At 35.4% G+C, this 20,195-nt stretch overlaps 1 protein-coding gene across 7 annotated transcripts in view; it reads left to right on the forward strand.

The window, feature by feature from the left end:
• The window catches only part of LOC128952307 (microtubule-actin cross-linking factor 1, isoforms 1/2/3/4-like), a 32,767-nt gene extending 13,669 nt beyond the window's left edge, over positions 1 to 19,098 (forward strand). For 5 of the 7 annotated variants that reach the window (XM_054297674.1, XM_054297676.1, XM_054297672.1 and 2 more), the window contains 10 exons: positions 2,319 to 2,479; positions 2,539 to 5,490; positions 5,548 to 5,683; positions 5,754 to 6,035; positions 6,839 to 10,531; positions 10,936 to 16,620; positions 16,687 to 16,804; positions 16,969 to 17,105; positions 17,560 to 17,707; positions 18,245 to 19,098. In XM_054297674.1, the coding sequence (XP_054153649.1) occupies positions 2,319 to 2,479; positions 2,539 to 5,490; positions 5,548 to 5,683; positions 5,754 to 6,035; positions 6,839 to 10,531; positions 10,936 to 16,620; positions 16,687 to 16,804; positions 16,969 to 17,105; positions 17,560 to 17,707; positions 18,245 to 18,441 (13,509 nt within the window). In that variant the 3' untranslated portion in view covers positions 18,442 to 19,098. Of the gene's footprint in view, positions 1 to 703; positions 1,707 to 2,318; positions 2,480 to 2,538; positions 5,491 to 5,547; positions 5,684 to 5,753; positions 6,036 to 6,838; positions 10,532 to 10,935; positions 16,621 to 16,686; positions 16,805 to 16,968; positions 17,106 to 17,559; positions 17,708 to 18,244 lie in introns of those variants that run through there. The other 2 variants (XM_054297677.1, XM_054297679.1) reach the window with 2 other exon arrangements.
• Positions 19,099 to 20,195: the final 1,097 nt, after the last annotated feature.

Genomic DNA, 20,195 nt, shown 5'->3' on the forward strand with positions numbered 1-20,195 from the left:
AACTTGATTTTCGTCATAGAGATGTCGATAGCGAACAATATTATAAATCATAATATCATTAAATTTATTGCTATTAATGCTACTCTCAAACCCAAAATACCTGTTAAGGCAAAAGCCATTTACATTATAACTATTTCTACCAGTTTTTAACCATAATTCAGTCGCTAGACATACCTTTCCTATCGAATGCCACTCATAACTGAGTGGATATCACTTTAGCCTCAAATGATTTAAAAAGTATTGAATTGATTTTTTAGTAACAAATTATTGTGTGATTTTATCAATTCATTTTTTATTTGTTTTATTATATATTTATATCAATTTACTATACAATATATTTATTTATATATTGAAAATATACTGAAATGAATTATTAATATACCACTATTTATTGAAATAATTGTTTTTTAAAAGTATATTTATAATATGGTGTTTTATTTCTAAACTGACAACTCATTTGTGTACATAAAAACATATTTACGTTTTTATATACTTGTTTTTATCTATACAAAAGTATATATATAACATGATATACATATAAAAAGTATATTTAATTGTATTAATTGTAAACACAGTTTCAAGGATTGTCCCAAATATTAATATAATTTGTTTGGAAATCTCTCATTCATTCATATAATTTTTATAAATGTATAATAATATTATTAGTCAAACCTTTGACACAAATATAGTTATATTGAATGCCCACTCAAAACTATATGCAAGGTTTTTCACAAATAATATTAATAAACGTATTGAGGAATCAATTCCTTATTTGGTCTCAAAATATACGGCACAGCAATGGGTGGAGAATATTCTGTATGTGTGAGAGCCGTCACATTACAAAGTATTGTTAAATGCAATGTTTGACTAAAAAATTAGTGGGTTTTAAAAAATATTGTTTACTATTGAGATATTAAGTAAACTTCAAATTTGATTACAACAACAACCTCTAACCAACTTATAAGGAGTACATTTGTGTTTTATATATTGTAGACACGTTTAAACGTGTCTTGGCTTTCACTATATAGCTATTCATACCTTTCCCACTGCAAGTTACAACACATAACAGTGCTTTAATTGAGAGGATACCTGTGCGCGCTGTTGTTGAAGAGGCGGACACCTTTTGGATCAGTTTTTATAACTATTGGTTTAATGAGATTTCGTGACAGGTTTTCACAAAATACTCATTTGATTTGAAAATTTCAATTTTCATTTCAATGCTGACAATGTTTGGATTCGTGTCTAAACACATCCATTGAAGACTCTGTTCACTAAAAAAATCAGTGATAGCTATAAAACAAACAATAGCTATAGTAATAATAATAATTATATAAACAAAAAAGTTATATATATATTAATGAGTTGAAGTGCCATTAAGTTTAAAGTCATCTAAAAGTTTAAACTGTAAATAAGTAGTGTCAGTGATGTACTCCTTTATTAAAGGAAACCGATTGTTCCTAAGGGGCAGTCGGGATAAGGATGATGTCGATAATATACACGATGGCAGCGAAAGACAGCTAATAGCTGATGAAAGATCTGAAAGGGAATGTATGGACTTACAGACCAAGACTCATATGGCTTCGGCCAGTCAGGAGTCTCGCGAGACATTCACCAGTTCTCGAAACAGAAATGGTTTGAAGACTATTCACACTCAAAGAGTGGTCCGTAAGTCTACAACAGTTACGCGCGGAGAACAAAAGCAACCGGTATGTGATATATGGACACACATTAGATCAATCATTTTGGACATAAAAATTACTAAAATAGGCAATTAATGTCATCTCAAACCATACTCCCACTCATTTAGTGTAGTATTCAATGATATTAATGATTATGAGAACAAAAATCTGATTTGAAATCTTGTGTTAAACTCTTTTCCGATTTCGGTATCAAATATATGATAATTAACACAAAATTATTCACTAATGAAATTATATGAATGAATATCTAAAATACAATTTTGTTTCTCTCATTTTGATACAATAGATTTATAGGGAAAATATGTCATAATTGTATTTACATTAATCTCCCATTTAATTGAAATTTTTGCCAAATTAAGTATACAGTAATTGTTATAAATATTTATGCATAACATTATTGTAGTTAATGTTTTTTATTTGTTTTGTGTTTATCCAATTGTGACAATTGTTTGTCGCATACAATTTGGTATTAAATTTATTTTTATTTTTAATGGTTTTCATTATAGTTTCTCATTTTATTTGCAAATTAATTGATTGACTTATAATATTTTTTATTTTATTTACCTGAATTATTTTATGTAAATTTGAAATTTTTAACGATTTTGATCCACAAAATAGTTATCTGATATTGTGTTACACGACGACACCCAATCGTTTAAAGAAGCGCTTCTCAGATGGGCTCAAAAGACAACAGAAGGCTATCCCGGAGTTAATGTTAAAGACTTCACTCAAAGCTGGAGGGATGGACTCGCCTTTAATGCAATTCTTCATCGCAATAGGTTCTGACATTGGTTTTTATAAATTAATGAAATAATTAACATTAATTATACAATATTAGGCCTGATTTGCTTGACTACCGTTCCTGTCGTGGTCGCACTGCCCGCGAAAACCTGGAGAATGCATTCCATGTCGCTGATAAAGATCTCGGAGTCACTCGTCTCTTGGATCCCGAAGATGTGGACACTCCTCATCCGGACGAAAAGTCTTTGATAACATATATATCTTCGTTGTACGAACTGTTCCCCGAACCACCCGAACACAACCCACTTCTAGATCTCGAGCGAATCCGACGTATTGACGAATATAAGGATTTGGCGAGTCGTCTCTGTGTTTGGATGCGGGAAAGCATTGTCAGACTAAGAGAGAAAAATTTTCCAAACACTTTGCAAGAAATGAAAGTTTTACAACAGGATAACAATCGGTTCCGAACTGAAGAAATACCACCAAAACTTCATGACAAACAACGATTGGCCAGTTCTTACAAAGATATCATTAAAATGGTGAGAGCTTTACCGGGTGGTCATCACCGCATTGAAGAAGAATATAAGATCGAAAATATTGAACATCAGTGGAATAAAGTGATAACCGCTCACTCGGAAAGGGATCACGCAATCAATGAAGAGATCCAACGTCTCGAACGATTACACCGTTTGGCCGAAAAATTGTTGCGAGACATCAAACAGTGTGATATCAAATTGGATGACATCGAGAGACAAATTGTTGAAGAAGAGAAAAGAGTTCAACGTTTACATCCTTTGGACACAAAGTTCAATATCGATAAAATAGAGGCCGAACTCAGAGATGAAGGCGAACGCATTCAGAGTATGTTTAAAGACGTACAGTCTCTACGTGAAGGTCGCTATCATAAGGCAACTGAACTTCACAATCGTGTCCAACAACTTCATCAGAGATGGTCTGATATGAAACTTGAATTTCAGACTCGAGTTGTCGAACTATTAGCTCAAAGACGCGCCGAAGCACTTAAAAAACCTTTGACTGAAGAAGAATTGATTGCTAAATATCACTCTTTCAGATTTATTCACGAATGTATATTATGGGTTCAGGAGAAACACAAGAAACTTGAAAGTCTAGAATATGGTCACGACTTGTCATCAGTTAAAGATAATTTAGATCAGCAAAAGGTTGAGCATCGATCAATTGAACAGTTCCAGAGTAAAGTAGACCAATGCGACAGAAATAAGCTGGAATTTAAAGGCGAAGAGTATGAAGTTTATTGTCGAATGTTGAATAGACTTAATAAAGGATTTTCAGAACTTATTGTCTTTTCTAATAAACGATTGAGTGATTTGGACACTTTGCTCGACTTTGTTCAGTCGGCCTCTAATGAACTCAAATGGTTGACTGACAAAGAAGATGTCGAAGTATCACGAGATTGGAGCTCAAAGACTCTTAATTTAGTTGAAGTAGAACAACAACACCGGCAGCTAATTAGTGATATGGAGAGACGGGAGCATCAATTTAATATAGTTCAAGAACGGGGAGAAAGCCTTATCAGACAACGACATCCCGCAACCAAATGCATTGAAGGCCTTATGGCACGTATGCAATCTCAATGGTCATGGCTTCTGCAGCTCATCAATTGTCTTGAAGTACATTCCAAAAATGCAGGTGATTATCATCAATTCTTCAATGAAGCCCGAGATTGTGATCAATGGTTGGCTAAAACTGAAGACAAATTGAACACCACTTATAGCAAACAAAACTTTTCACTCGAAGAAGGAGAGCAACTGCTTAAAGAAATGAATCGACTTAAAGAAGACATCACCCGTTTTGGCTCAGTTGTCAACGATTTAGTCTCCAAGAGTAAAGATGTGCATCCACTCAAACAACGACGTGCAGCACTTCCGCGACCTGTAAAAGTACGATCTGTTTGTCTGATCAAACAGGACAACAAAACAATTACTAAAAACGAATCGGTTACTCTTCACGACAACTCAAGACTGTCCAAATGGCGAATCACTACCTCAACCGGTGCCGAACTCAATGTTCCCGGTGTTTGCTTTGTGATCCCACCACCAGATCAAGAGGCCATTGATACTGCCAATGATTTGAGAAAAAGATATGAAGCTTTAGTAGCTCTTTGGGCGAGAAAACAGCACAAACTCAGACAAAACATGATTTTTGCTACTTTGAAGATAGTCAAGGGTTGGGATTATCCTACATATTGTGCAATGGATCCACACCAACGTGATTCTATTCTTAGAGCTCTTGATGATGACATCGACAAAATCTGTCGGGAGGGACCATCAGATGATCCGGGAAATCAACGCTTACGTGACGAGATGGACGCTTTGAGGAAAAAGTTTGCCGAATTTGATGCTAGAAGACGTGCTGAAGAGGAAGAAAAATCTAATTCGACACTTACTAAGAAATATACAGATGCGGCGTCTAATTTATTGGAAAAACTATTAGAAAAAGAGAGAATTTTGGTTCAGCGCTGTCAGAATCCTATTCCCAGAAATCGTGAGTCATTGGAACAGCTGGTTGTTGAACATAAAGAATGGGAAATCGACACAAAATCATATGAGTCTGAAGTACAGAGATGTAAGGAGTTGTTTCAGAACATTCCTCAAAAGTCACCGACTGTTCAGCGGAATTACGACGAAATTCTTGAAAAGTGGAACAGTATTTGGAATTTGTCTCAGCTCTACATCGAACGTCTCAAGACTGTCGAGACTGTTCTTTTCGATTTAGAGAAAGCATCTCAAGTGATAACAAAAGCCGAAATACAATTGGCTTCAGGCGATGATATGCCGGCCGATGAAGTGGCTCTCAGACGAGCGCACAATGAACTCATTGACACACAGAATGACATTCAAAGAAATAAATCTACATTTGAAGAGTTGACTGTTAGTATAACTAAAGTTAGACGAATTGTTGAACGAACCCGATCTAAGACTTTCACTCATTCCGATGTCAATCGACTTGAAGATGACGTCAAAAATCTTATCAAACGTTTGGATAACTGCGGCGAGACTTTGATTGAAAGGTAGGACTAATTTTATTTAATTAAAAAATAATTTTAATAAAACTAAATTTATTTAAGATTACGATTGTTGGAGGCCTGCGCTGATCTATTGCGTCAGTACAAGAAGAGAATGGACAGCGAAAGATCGTGGATCAGCCAAATTGCTGCCAAAGTTAATACACTATTAACACGACCCGATCAGGAGTCAGCCATTGTACGACACAATTGACTACAAATACTTATGTAAAATATGATTGTATAATAATTTTTATGTTATATTTCAGAGATTAAATGAACAATTAGTCGAAAGAAAGCCATCAATAGAGGATACGAACGCTTCCGGCGCCCGATTCATACGTGAGGCCAAAATTCATGATTTGAAAATTAAGAGCTATAGAGAGAATCTGGAGGACTCTCATCCTAGTCTCGATGCCAGTGCCAAGAGATCTCGTCGTACTCCTGGCGCTGATATTGTTATCCAAGAGTTGGATCAATTGAATAGTGACTATAAAGAACTATTGGAAAATATGCAAAGACTTCTCAATAAACAACTTCAAGAAATTAAAGTAAGTTTAAAAAAAAAATTATAATACTTTAATCGATAGAGGTTTTAGATTGACACATATATTATTAGATTATAGTTTATTTAATTGTTAAATAATTGTTTTAATTGATTTTTGTTATATTGCAAGGCATGCGACTATTAGTTTTTAGTATGTATTGTGTATTTTGATTGTTTCTAATTTTTATATTATTAATGCTTGCGTTTTTTATACATTATATAAAACTTAAGCAATTTATTTATTAATATATGTATACGGTATATATAGTTTGATATTTATTATTATTAATTATTATTTTTGAACTGAAACTATTTAATTGTTTTATGATTTATAAAGAATTGTTATGTTTATGATATTATTTAGATATAACATAGATTTGATATTATGATTGTCATTGTTTTATTGCATAAAGTTATTATACAGTACAGTGTATTGCAGCGTTTTTGTTTTTATGGTTTAAATTAATGTTTCATAAAATAACAATATTATGAAATAGCATTGAATATACAACATATGATTCATTTGAAAAACACTTACAAAATATTATAACATATTAATATAACTGATTTTTAATTATTTATAAAAACAGATAATTGCATGAAATGATATGTTTTTATTGTCTTACAGTTAATTATTTTTATTACTTTTATTAATTAAGGTATTTGTATAATAGTTAACGGATTTTAAAGACAGAATTTTTTAACACTTTTTCTAATTTCTTTATTTCTTCTAAAAATAAATTCTTAAAACAAATTTCTTCTCTCTTTCTTTTACTCGAAACCACTTTCAAACCAATTGTCTTATAGCTAACCAACATATTGTCATTCAAGACATATCATAATGACTTGGGAATAGCCGTTGTTAACCAAACATCTAACCAAATGGACTTTAATAATGATATCAATACAACTACTACTACTACTACTACCACTACTACTTCATTAACTATGTCTAACCAACAAACAGATAAACCAATTATTAGTCAAACAAATGACTTTAATCACAATAAAATAGAGTATGAAATGAATGCCAAAACATGCAAAACTACATCAACTCTTGTCCTTAAAACCGGTGACACAGAGTCTGTAAATATTAAGCAAAATTTGAAAGAATTAGTATCCAATGTTGACGAGGATTCAGCTGTTGGTGTAATTGATTCAAATGTTAATAAATTAGGGACTCAGACCTTAACTTTTTCTGAGATAAAGAGTTCCCGGAGACAGAAAAGTGAATCAACAGAGACGGATGAGATAACAGACAAACCCGAAGCCAGTGCTCGAAGTACGAGCAGAAGTTCGTCCCCACCCTCTCCTAAAAAGGCAAAGTCTGCCTCTGATATCGTCAGAGAAAGTATGAAATCTAAGAGACTCTCTAATAAAGTTGAGTCGCGTTTTGATATTAGATCCCGTTCTCCAACCAAACACACAACTGTTGTATTGAACAGTAGCTCTAATAGCATTCCGACCAGTGATAAGTCAGATTCATCTCCAGAAAGGATGAGTTATAGTGGATCCAGTAGTTCTCCCACTCACTCACCAGTTCGCCCAAAAGCAAAATCTTCTCGAAGGACTTCTCCCGAAAAAGGAGTTGTGTTTAGTGAGATGTCGTCTTCAATGTCACAATCAATGTCGCAATCAATGAAACAATCCATGAAATCTTATTCCAAAGATATTGTCACTAAATCTGAATTTAGTTCATCAACTTATGAAGAAAGGGAAACGAAAAAATCATATAAATCTAAAAGAAATGATTCAAAAGAAAGTGAGAAAAGTAGGGAAAGTGTTTACATATCTAAAACAAAGTCTTTACCTTCTGATCCAAACATCAGATCAGACAGTGATATAAGTGATAAATTAACCAAAAGTAGTGCACATAAAGAATCACTTATAACTGATTCCCAAAATGTTGAGTCAATGGTTTCATATTCTGATAGTGATGAAAGTGTAACATATGATTTAGCAATTAAAAGGGGAATTATAGATAAGGAGACGGGACTAATAGTTGCTCAAAAAGGTGATGAAAAATTATCAATCGCTGAAATGTCTAAACGAGGACTACTAGCACTAGCCACGAGTCCTATAGCATTGGCGCATACATTATCATCAACGTATACATCCGATAGTATAGCTCCTGTTAGGAAATCTGTTACCATCTCTGAAGAAAAACCAATAGAAATTGTTACTATTCGTGACATTCGTTCAGAATCCCCGATAACTAATAAGAAATTGATTCGCGAAACGGTTCAGACAATTAAATCTAAAGAACTATTTATTAAAGACCCAAAAACACAACGAGAAGTGCCATTAGATGAAGCAATAAAGTTAGGTCTAATTGACAGTCAAACTGCTAATGATCTTAAAGCACTCGATGATGAAGTTGATGGACATAGAGAGGTGACACTTAAAGAAGTGACAATTTCTGATCCAATAACCGGTGAATCTTTACCTCTAAATATTGCTGTTGAAAAAGGTCTCATTGATTCAGAGACAGCAAAATGTTTAGAAAAACGGCAAATAATAGACAATGTGGTGACCACTACTGAAACCGTAGAGTCGGCCATAAATGGCAAATATATTACTACTATAGAAAAACCTCAAACTAGTACTAAAATTTTGCGCTCTAGTAGTCTATCGAAATCAAATTCTTCATCCTCAGCGCATTCGAGTCCTACCCAATCACCATCTGGTTTGAGATCACCAAAGAGTAGAGTTAGTGATGAAGAGTCGCATTTTGAGTTGTCATTGAGTGGCCCACAGGATATACAATCTTTTGAAAGAGTAACTGCTATTGAAAAGGTAGCGCAAAGAAAATTATCACTTAATACTGCATTAGAAGAACAATTAATCGATAGAGAAACGGCTAATATCATTAAATCGGTAACTCAAACAATGCCATTGGATAGAGCTATCATTGAAAATGTCATCGACGGCGATAAGGGATCAATTATTGAGCCACAAAGTGGACAGTCTGTATCTATAAGAAAAGCATTACATTTGGGACTTATTGATGTCGACACCAAACAACTAATTTATCCATTAAAACGCTCGCTATCTCTTCCTTCACTTATTCAAAAAGGTCTCTATAATCCAAAAGAACGCCTATTAATACATCCAGAAACGGGTCAACTCTTAACTTTATCTCAAGCCATTGCCAATGATATAGTCGACAAAAATAGTAAATTAATGGATCCAAAAACTAAAAAATCAATTACTTTAGAGGAAGCAATAAATAAGGGAATAATAGATTCAGTAACGGGTGATGTGACCACTGTTAGTGATCGTAAGTTATCAATAGTAGAGGCCATCAAAACTAATTACTTAAGACTACCAACTGTGGCATTCAAAGAGTCGAGTAAACCGAAATCATCTTCTGTTCCAGAATTAGCCTTTTCATATACAGCCGCTTTAAAAAGTGGTTTTCTAAATAAAGAATCGCAAGAGTTTACTCACCCTATAACTAAAGAAGTGATGCCAATTAATACTGCCATTGAAAAAGGATTCATAGATGAAGTCAAAACTACTGAATTACCAACAGATAAACAATATATTACAGTCACTCAAAAACCAGTCACAGATATTTCTAAACAATTGGCAGAAACACTAACAGAAAGTTCTTCAGCGAAGACAAGTCAATCAAATGAATTAACTGAATTAACCGGAAAAGATATGATTTTACAAATGGGAGAACAAAATGATAAACAATTGATTAAATCAAAAGATTTACCCTTCGGTGATACCATTCCTAAGAGCACTGTTGTTACGATTGATTCAAAAGGCGCCGCACAAGTAGTTCACACAACAGTTGAGACAGTTATCACATCCACCGGTGAAGTAACTATGAGAACATCCAGTGCTGTTCAATCTATGGCTGACGCCACCAAAATGGCTACAGTAAGTGTTACTGCGGGAACAGTTACTTCTCCAACAACAGGAGAACCGTTGAAAATTACTGAACCTTTAGTTAAAAGGTCACAAGCAGTTGAAATGTCGACACAAACGGGTGATAAATATACAATTTTCAGTGCATTCAACAATCTTTATGATAGTAATACTAATAAATGGAGAGAACCAGAAACTAAACAATTAATATCTTTTGATGAGTTGGTTAGCAAAGGTGTCATTGATTTAGATGCTGTTATATATGATAGTATTGAAGAGAAAACTAAAACAACAGCCGATGCCATTAGAGAGGGTAGGATTGATATACAAACAGAAAACTTAATAATTGATGCCAAAGCTAATAAAGTGTTGCCCATTACGGAAGCCCTAACTCGGGGTCTTTTAACTGTTGTGGGCGTACCGGTGCACGCGACACAATCAGTGGCCGCACAACCTCTTGTCAAACAAAAAACAAGTGAAAGTAAAACAATTCAAACCGACTCTATGACTGAACCAGAGAAGAGGACAACAGCTTCGACCAAATCACAGACTGAAGTGAGCCGTCAGCGAGAGATAAGTACTTCGACGACATTATTTCCATCCGATTTGCAGAACTTAGAGGTGAGAACAAATCGGATGTTTGTTTCCAGAAAAGTATATTTGGAGCCATAATAATAATCTGCTATTCATTTGTTTTTCATCTCAAATTTGTTTTGTTTTGTTTGGCATAAAAAACTATAATTTCTGAAAAAAATTAACAAACAATTTATTAACAATATTTTATTGGTGTTGTGGCGGGTCGTCAAATGCTAACGCAAAATAAGCCTAACATTAATATAATTAAATTAAACAATTTTTTGTTATTTTTGTCATTTTTTGCATTTTGTTTTGTCAATAATTTTATGAAACGCTTTGCGATTGCAATGAAAATACTGCCATAAAAGCTATGCATTTCTTGTCTGCAATGCTTGCGCTTAAATTGCTTTTCTTTTTGAAAGCTTATTAATAATTGTAAACCATTTCAGGACCAATTGACTGCAACTCTTAGATGGCTGTCCGATACGGAGGAGGAGATGGCCAACCAAAAGCCAATTTCGGCCGACTATCAGGTTGTAAAGGCTCAGCTTCAAGAGCAAAAATTGTTTAAGAAGTTGATCACCGATAAAGAAACCAGTGTTAGATCATTGCTTTCTTCAGCTAAAACTCTTATCCAAAGTATGGATTCTCATGAAAGGGCGCCCATCGAGAAACAGATGCATGAAATCACACGAAGATTTGATGCATTGTTATCGGCCTGTAATGACAGAATGGCATCTCTTGAGCAAACACTTCCCATCGCTCGCGCCTTTGCCGAGAGAATTGGTCCATTGGGTGATTGGCTCGAGTCGTCAGAAAGAAAGTTGGCTCAACTGTCAACCCAAATACCTACTGACCAAAATCGCATCCGTAAACGTATTCAAGAACACGAATCGCTACATCGTGATATTATTGGTCATAAACGAGACTTTGAGGAATTAACAGAAATTGCTCAAAATCTTATGAGTCTTATCGGTGATGATGAAGCACAAGACGTTGTCGAGCGTTTGCAAAGACTAACCGATAGATACGCCAAATTAGTTGAGGATAGTATTGCTTTGGGACAACTATTGAGTCAATCTCATGAAGTGTTGGGCAGCTTTGTCTTGAGTTTCGAGGACATACTCGCGTGGATACAGGAGATGGAGTCACGTCTTAACCGGTATCGAGTACTCAGTGTATTTGTAGACAAACTTAAAGAACAAGTCGATGAACTGACAGAATTGTCCGAAGAGATTCACAGCCATCAGAAACAAGTGTCAGATATTGTACGCTCCGGTCAAGAGATAATGAAGCACTCGTCAGGCGGTGACTCCATTTTCATCAAAGAAAAATTGGATTCATTGCAATCTAGATTTAGTGAATTGACACATAAGGCTACTGAAAAACTAATGCAAGCAAAGGAGTCGCTACCCATTTGCCAAAACTTTCATAAGGCTCACAACAATCTGAATGCTTGGATGGACAACGCAGAGAGAGAACTCAAAAATATTGGTTCTTTGAATCTGAGTTCTCAAGAAAAGATAATTACAAAACTTGAGAAAGAAATTCCAGACAACAGAACTTTATTGGAAACATTGAATCATTTGGGACCACAATTGTCACAGATATCTCCAGGACAGGGGGCCGCCACTATTGAAGGCTTTGTCACTCGAGCCTCCAGAAGATTTGATGCCATTTGCGAACAAATCCAACGTAAAGCAGAGCGCATTGAAATAGAAAAACAAAGAAATAATCAAATACTGGTTGACATCGATGAACTGCTTGATTGGTTTAGAGACGCCGAAAAACAACTACTTGAAGCCGAACCAATTACACCGAATCCCGATGCGTTGGCCATTCTTTTGAAGGAAACTAAAGCATTGAATGATGACATCAATAGTCAAAAGGGAAGAGTACGAGATGTCATTACAAACGCTAAAAAATTGTTGCGGGAATCGAGTGGTGAAGATTTGATTGAAATCAGAGACAAAGCTGAAGATTTGAGAGAATTGGCAAATCATGTCTCGCAGTTATGTCAGGACAGACTGAATGCCTTAGAACAAGCACTGCCTTTGGCCATACATTTCTTTGAAGCGCATATAGAACTGTCCCAATGGTTAGATGAGGTCGAAAATGAAGCACAAATGCTCGGAAAGCCTGGCATTAATGCCACACAAATTAGACGACAACAGGAAATGACTAAATCATTGATCCAATCGATAGCAGAACGCAAGCCATTAGTTGATAAACTTAACAAAACCGGTGCCGCTTTGATGCGAATTATTTATGAGGAGGACGCCAGACAAGTCCAGAAGATTATGGACAGTGATAATGACAGATATAATAGACTAAAAAATTTGTTAAGAGAACAACAACAGGCACTCGAGGCCGCACTTCAGGCACACTCACAGTTTGCCGACAAATTGGACGGAATGTTGAATGCATTGAATAATACGGCCGACCAATTGAGAAATGCCGAACCCATTGCTGCACATCCCGATAGAATAAGGGAACAGATTGTTGATAACAATGCCATTATTAACGATTTAGACAAAAAAGCTGGTGCTGTAGAAGCTCTTAAATCTGCCGCACGCGATGTCATTAGTAAAGCTGGTAAGAGTGATGAACCGGCCATCAGAGACATTCGCAAGAAATTAGATAAACTGAATGACTTATGGGATGAGGTCCAGAAAAATTCAAAAAATAGAGATCATTCACTTAATGATGCGCTTAAAGTGGCCGAAAAATTCTGGAATGAATTGAATAATGTAATGAAAGCTATTTACGATCTTCAGGATACTCTCAACAATCAGGAACCACCCGCTACTGAACCAAATGAAATCAAACAACAACAGCACCAATTGAAAGAAATCAAACACGACATGGATCAGACCAAACCAGAGGTAGATCATTGCAAACAAACCGGTCGCGATCTTTTGAAACTATGTGGTGAACCCGACAAACCAGAAGTTAAGAAACATTTGGATGACTTAGACAATGCTTGGGATAATGTGACCTCACTTTATGCCAAACGCGAGAAGAATCTGATCGATGCTATGGATAAAGCAATGAATTTTCACGAAATGCTCCGCAATTTATTCAACTTTTTGGACAAAGCAGAGCACAAATATGAGTCTTTGGGACCAATTGCTGGTGATATCGATACAGTAAAGAGACAACAACGCGAGCTTAAAGAATTCCAACACGAAGTCAATCAACATATGGTTGAGATCGAAGCACTTAATAGAGCCGCACACGAACTTCTTGAAGATGTATCGCCTGATCAGGCAAGAAGTATCAGAGGACCAGTCAATGAAATTAACAGAAGATGGGATGAGCTCTTGAAAAACATTAACGACAGACAAACTGATTTGGATAATGCATTGCTAAGATTGGGTCAATTCCAACACGCGCTCAATGACTTCCTTCAATGGATCACAAAGACTGAGCGCACTCTCGACGAAATGAGACCTGTTTTCGGAGATCCGCCGGTCATTGAAGTAGAATTGGCTAAACATAAAGTGCTAATGAATGACATTCTGGCTCATCAGTCAAGTCTAGACTCACTTAACATCGCTGGCAAACAAATGTTGGCCTTAGAGAGAGACACTGAGAGCGCCCGAAGCACTAAACGAAAGCTTGAAGAATTGAACTCTCGGTGGGAACAACTTATAGCCAAAGCTCACCAAAGACAACGAGAACTAGAAGATGCACTCAGAGAGGCTCAGGGTTTTAATCAAGAAATTCAGAATTTGTTGGCCTGGCTTAATGATGTCGACGCACAACTGTCCTCATCTAAACCAGTTGGAGGCCTACCAGAGACAGCAAGAGAGCAATTGAATCGATTTATGGAATTATATACTGAACTCGAAGCCACCCGACCTAAGGTTGAATCAGTGCTTAAACAGGGAGAGGACTACTTGAGACGCTCGACTGAAGGCGCGGCAACTAATTTGCAACACAACGTGAAAACTCTTCGCCAAAGATGGGAAAATGTCTTGAGTCGTGCCAATGATCGCAAAATCAAACTGGAAATTGCATTACGAGAAGCAACTGAATTCCATGAAGCGCTTCAAGAGTTCGTCGATTGGTTGACTTCTTCGGAAAAATATCTTACAAACTTACAGCCCGTCAGCCGTATTGTCGACAGTGTATTGCAACAAATAGAGGAACATAAGAACTTCCAGAAAGACATTGCTGGACACAGGGAGACAATGCTTAATCTTGACAAAAAGGGAACTCATTTGAAATATTTTAGTCAAAAACAAGATGTAATTTTGATAAAGAACTTATTGGTCAGTGTTCAGCATAGATGGGAACGAGTTGTTTCCAAAGCTGCCGAACGCACCCGAGCTCTCGATCACGGATTCAAAGAAGCCAAAGAGTTTCTCGACGCCTGGACTGAACTCATGTCTTGGCTAAGCGATGCAGAAAAGACATTGGACTCAATTCAACAAATGAGTAATAATCCCGAATTGATTAAACAAATGCTTTTGAAACATAAAGAGTTTCAGCGCTCTCTCGGTGCCAAACAGTCCATCTATGACGCGACCATTAAATTGGGTCGAACTCTCAAAGAAAAGGCACCAAAATCTGACGGACCAACACTTCAGGATATGATTGACGAACTTAAGAACAAATGGAATTCCGTATGTAATAAATCAGTGGACAGACAGCGCAAACTTGAAGAAGCCCTGTTGTATTCTGGTCAATTCAAAGATGCCATTCAAGCACTCATTGATTGGTTAGATAAAGCAAAAAGAGAGTTGGCTATGGATATGCCTGTCTATGGAGATCTCGATACTGTGACCGCTCTGGTCGAGAACCACAAGACATTCCAAGAAGAATTTAAGAGTCGGGCCAAGAATTTGGAATCAGTCCGCAAAACATCTCGTGATTTATTGCAAACGGCTAATGCAGAAGATGCTCGTCATATCAAAGAACAGATGAGTCTCTTGGAAAACAAATGGGAAGAAGTGTCGCGAATGAGTGAAGAGAAACAAATACGTTTAGAGGACGCTCTCAGACAAGCGGAACAGTTACACAAATCCGTTCATATGCTTCTTGAATGGCTGTCCGACGCTGAGATGAAATTGAGATTTGCTGGTCCACTGCCTGAAGATGAGGCCACAACAAGACAACAAATTGCTGAACACGAGAGGTTTATGCGCGAAATGGCCGCACAAGAGAAAAACAAAGACGCGACTATTGCTTTGGCACAAGAAATCTTACAGAAGTGTCATCCGGACGCTACACCTGTTATTCGCCACTGGATTACAATAATACAGTCGCGTTGGGAGGAAGTGGCCGCTTGGGCTCAACAGAGAGAACAAAGATTACAGGACCACTTAAGATCATTGAAAAATATTATGGATCTATTAGAAGAGCTGCTCGCATGGCTTATTGGCGCAGAAGCATCTTTATTGGCCGCTGAAGCTGAACCACTGCCCGACGATGTGTTGGCATTAGAGCGTCTTATTGAAGAACACCAGCGTTTCATTGATGATATGATTCGCAAAGAACCTGACGTTGAAAAAGTTGCCAAAGCTTTCACAACAAAGAGGACAACAAAAGAACAGATTAGAGCTGGTATTGACAAAGGAAGACGAGGATATCCTCCGCGCACATCAACTCCAACGAGAGGTATTGAACCTGAGATTAAACACCCGCGCGCTCGGGAATTACTCGAGAAGTGGAGCACTGTCTGGAAGTTGGCTATGGATCGTATGAAACGACTTCAGGATAAACTTAATTACAACAGAGAATTGGATCGAATGAGAAACTTTGATTTCGATGAATGGCGCCGTCGGTTCCTCGGATGGATGAACAACAAAAAGGCCAGAATTATGGATTTTTTCCGAAAGATAGACACAGACAATGACGGAAAGGTTACCAAATCTGAGTTTGTTGAAGGATTCCTCAACTCTAAGTTCCCTACAAGTCGTCTTGAGATGACTCGCGTGGTCGACATATTTGACCGAAACAATGACGGATACGTTGACCAAAAGGAGTATTTGGATACATTGAGACCCGATAGAGATCAACCTAAAACCGAGGCTGAGATCATTGAAGATGAGGTGCAGCGACAGGTGAACAAATGTAATTGTCTGACCAAATATAAGGTCCATCAGGTCGGAGAAGGCAGATATCGGGTTAGTTGACTATTGTTTATAATTTACTTAATATTATTACTATTTAATGATATTTTTGACTAACAGTTTGGCGAATCACAAAAACTTCGTTTGGTTCGTATCCTTAGAAGTACTGTAATGGTTAGAGTGGGTGGCGGTTGGGTATCACTCGATGAGTTCCTCGTAAAGAACGATCCGTGCAGAGGTATGTTAAGTATCAGTTATACATCTATTATATGTTTTTTAATTTATAAAATCCCAGCATTTGTTGTTAATGAATGTATAATGAATTTAATTTTGAGTTTATGCATGAATTGATTGATTGCATGTTATTTTGTTTGTTTGATTGCTTTTGAATGGCACCGATAGCTAAGGGTCGTACAAATGTGGAACTTCGGGAGCAATTTATTTTGGCCGAAGGAGTCAGTCAATCGATGACTCCATTTAAATCAAAGTCTCCCATAAGACCGGACGGAACCATTAGCACTACGGGTCCCATAACTAAGGTTTGTATTTGTAAAATGACTGCAAAATGATTAACTAATGTTTTATTTCTATTATTAATACTTTGATTTGCTTTTTCAATATTATTTTGTATTGAATGTAATATTAATCCAAACTCCGATTTAATGGATAGTTGTTTTTAAAATAGTATTATTACTAATAAATCTAACAATCCTTTGCCATTACATTTATACCTTAACTATCAGACTGTTTGATGCAATGGGTCTCTGCCGTTGTCTACCTGTTCAGGCCTGTCCTGAATTGTGTTCATACCGGCCGTTACCCTTTGAACTGTCATCGCGTATACCCATTCCTCTTCATCTTTGGGTAAAACTTGCAGAGATTACATAAGAAGATTCTTTCAATTTATTCATTTATTTTTCTTAACAATAAAATATATAACTATATTATAAATAATATTTAGTAATAAATAATATGATATATTGATATAAATAGATCCGCGAAAAGAGCGAGCGTTCCGTTCCGATGTCTCACTCACATCACTATCGATATGGAAATTCTACGAGCGATTACAGCTTCAGTGATCAGGCAGACAGCTCCGGGGCCTCTAAAGGCAGACCAATTAGTCGTCTAACCGTTGGATGTATGTTTGGTTTTAAGTTTTATAAGCAATTTATATAACATAACATTATACAGTATATTGCATAAAATCTCGGCTATTTACTACTATCACTAAAAGTGGTATAACTTTAAATATAAAAAATATAGAAAGGGGTGATATATATCATTGGAAAGGTTTTTATATACACTTTCCAATGATAATAAGCACACCATTCCTAATAGTGAGCGCGACCATTGAAAGTCCGCCCGAAAACATGCCAACCGAAAAAAATAGGGGTAGTGTATGTGCTCTACACATAAATCACTGCTATTGCCCCCACCATCGCTAAAATAACCGAAATTATTTACCCGAATAGCGGGCTTACAGTTAAATTTTTTTAATTAATTATACATATTATTAATTATTATATACTTATTTATTAATTTTAAAAATTATTTTTTTCCTGTGATTTATTTACCGATTTTTATGAGCAGTTAAAAAAAGCCGAGATTTTATGAAATATACTGTATTTATTATATTTGATTTCAATACATATTTTTTAAATATTTGTTTTAAAAGCTGGCAGTAAACCAAACTCGAGACCCGGTAGCCGTCATTCAAGTCGACCATCGAGTAGAGCTGGAAGTGATATGTCAGTGGAAAGTCTTGAGGGATATCAACAACGCAGGAGCCAATCAGTGACCCGAACTAAACTGGGTTTTACATCGACCAAAACTAATGGGACAAATGGCAGACAGGAGTGGAAAAATTATTAAAATTTAATTTTGTTAACTAATTTTATATTTTATCAACAATTGTGTTAATGTATGGATTAATTACTTAATAATTGACTATATTTTATATAAATGTCTGAAATATCGGGCAATAATTAGGATAATTATAATAATAATCTCTAATCATTGTTAAAGTTCACTAACAATTAAAACAGTCATTTAACGACACCTTTGATGTAATGGCTATCAAATGTAAGGCCTCAACAAAAAACATCAACAAAAAAATCACTAATAATTTGTCTATTTTTGTACTTAACTAATAGTATTATATAAATATTATTTGAAATACATTTTGTATTCATATAACACTTTTAAAGCCCTTCTTTACGCCAAAAAATGCAATTTTGAAAAGAGAAAGATTAGTCATTTGAATGGACCTAAAAATAGGTCTTATTTTTCTGACATAATTTTGTAAAATCATTGAACTCCTCGACAGATAGGGAAGGACTTCAATACATCTCTTGTTTTTTAGAGACAAATAATACATTTTGAAAGCTATATTTTTTCATTAATTATATAAATTAATTTATAATTTTAAACTAATCAATTGTAAACTAAACACATACACAAACAAATTTTTATTATATATTAAATTTTATTAAAATTTATATAGAAATAACTTATAATTTAATAATAAAATAATTTTATTAATATTAAAATTTTGAAATAAATATTTATTTTAAGGAGTGTGTGAACAAACACCACATAAATCAATGATAATCTTTAAGAAAAGTGTTCAGTAAATAGCAATATATTGTAATAAATGGCAATCAATGCCAATACGTGAACACACCTTTGGTATCATTAGTTTTGTTTGCTTCTAATGAATTGTCATTAAACATACAAATACAATGACAGCCCTGAGCCGTCCGGCGCCGACACGTATTTACGGATATAAAGGTTCAATAATAGGCTCACTATTGGCACTCATATCGAGTTTGGCGTCAGTTTTACAAATTCCTTTGACGTTTGCCTTTAAGTAACGTACCCTAACATACCTCTCCCCTGTCTACTGTCTCCACAAGTTTGGGTGCAAAGCCAGGTATGCATCCCAATGGCACCGCTAGCCTGTAGTGTAACAATTGTGCCGAAGCTAGACATCTATCGATAACTTTCTCAGAATTAACTCACGAGGAGGTCATCAAAATTGTTGACCGCTTTAAGACTTTTGTTTTATTTTTAACAAAATACATGCAATTTATTGAACAAAAACAGTGGGAAAATGCAATTTTCATAGAAAAGACTTATTAAATAAAAATATCAAAAAAGTGTATTCAAAAGATTTTCTTTCATTTTATAAAATGTATTCTCAAAATACTGAATCTAAAAAGTATTAAGAGATAAACGTATTATTAAAATCATTAATTTTTTTGGATTTAATAATAATAGAGTGTATATACACTGTATAGTTGTTATCATTAAAAACCTGAATATAGTATTATGTGAGGCATGAAATAAAAAAGTTAAGAGAAAAAACTTGACTTAAATTGCAATCATATAAGCAGTGAATTGTCTCTCAAAAAATCATACCGACGTGTAGTGTAAGTCATTCATGTGTTTGCAGTGATTGTGTCTAACATTCGTGAGGTTTTGTACTGTATTTTTCGTAAAACATATTTGCTTTAAAAGACTTACCAAAGAGTGGATAAATGAATGAATGAGAAAATGAGTGACTGAGGAGTGAAGCTATCTATTAGTCAATGAGTCAGTGAGTCAGTCAAAGAGAGAGAGAGAGA

This window comes from Oppia nitens, unplaced genomic scaffold (assembly GCF_028296485.1).
Source record: "Oppia nitens isolate AA-2021 unplaced genomic scaffold, nextdenovo-longstitch-racon4-pilon3 scaffold1_pilon_pilon_pilon, whole genome shotgun sequence".
NCBI lineage: Eukaryota > Metazoa > Arthropoda > Arachnida > Sarcoptiformes > Oppiidae > Oppia > Oppia nitens.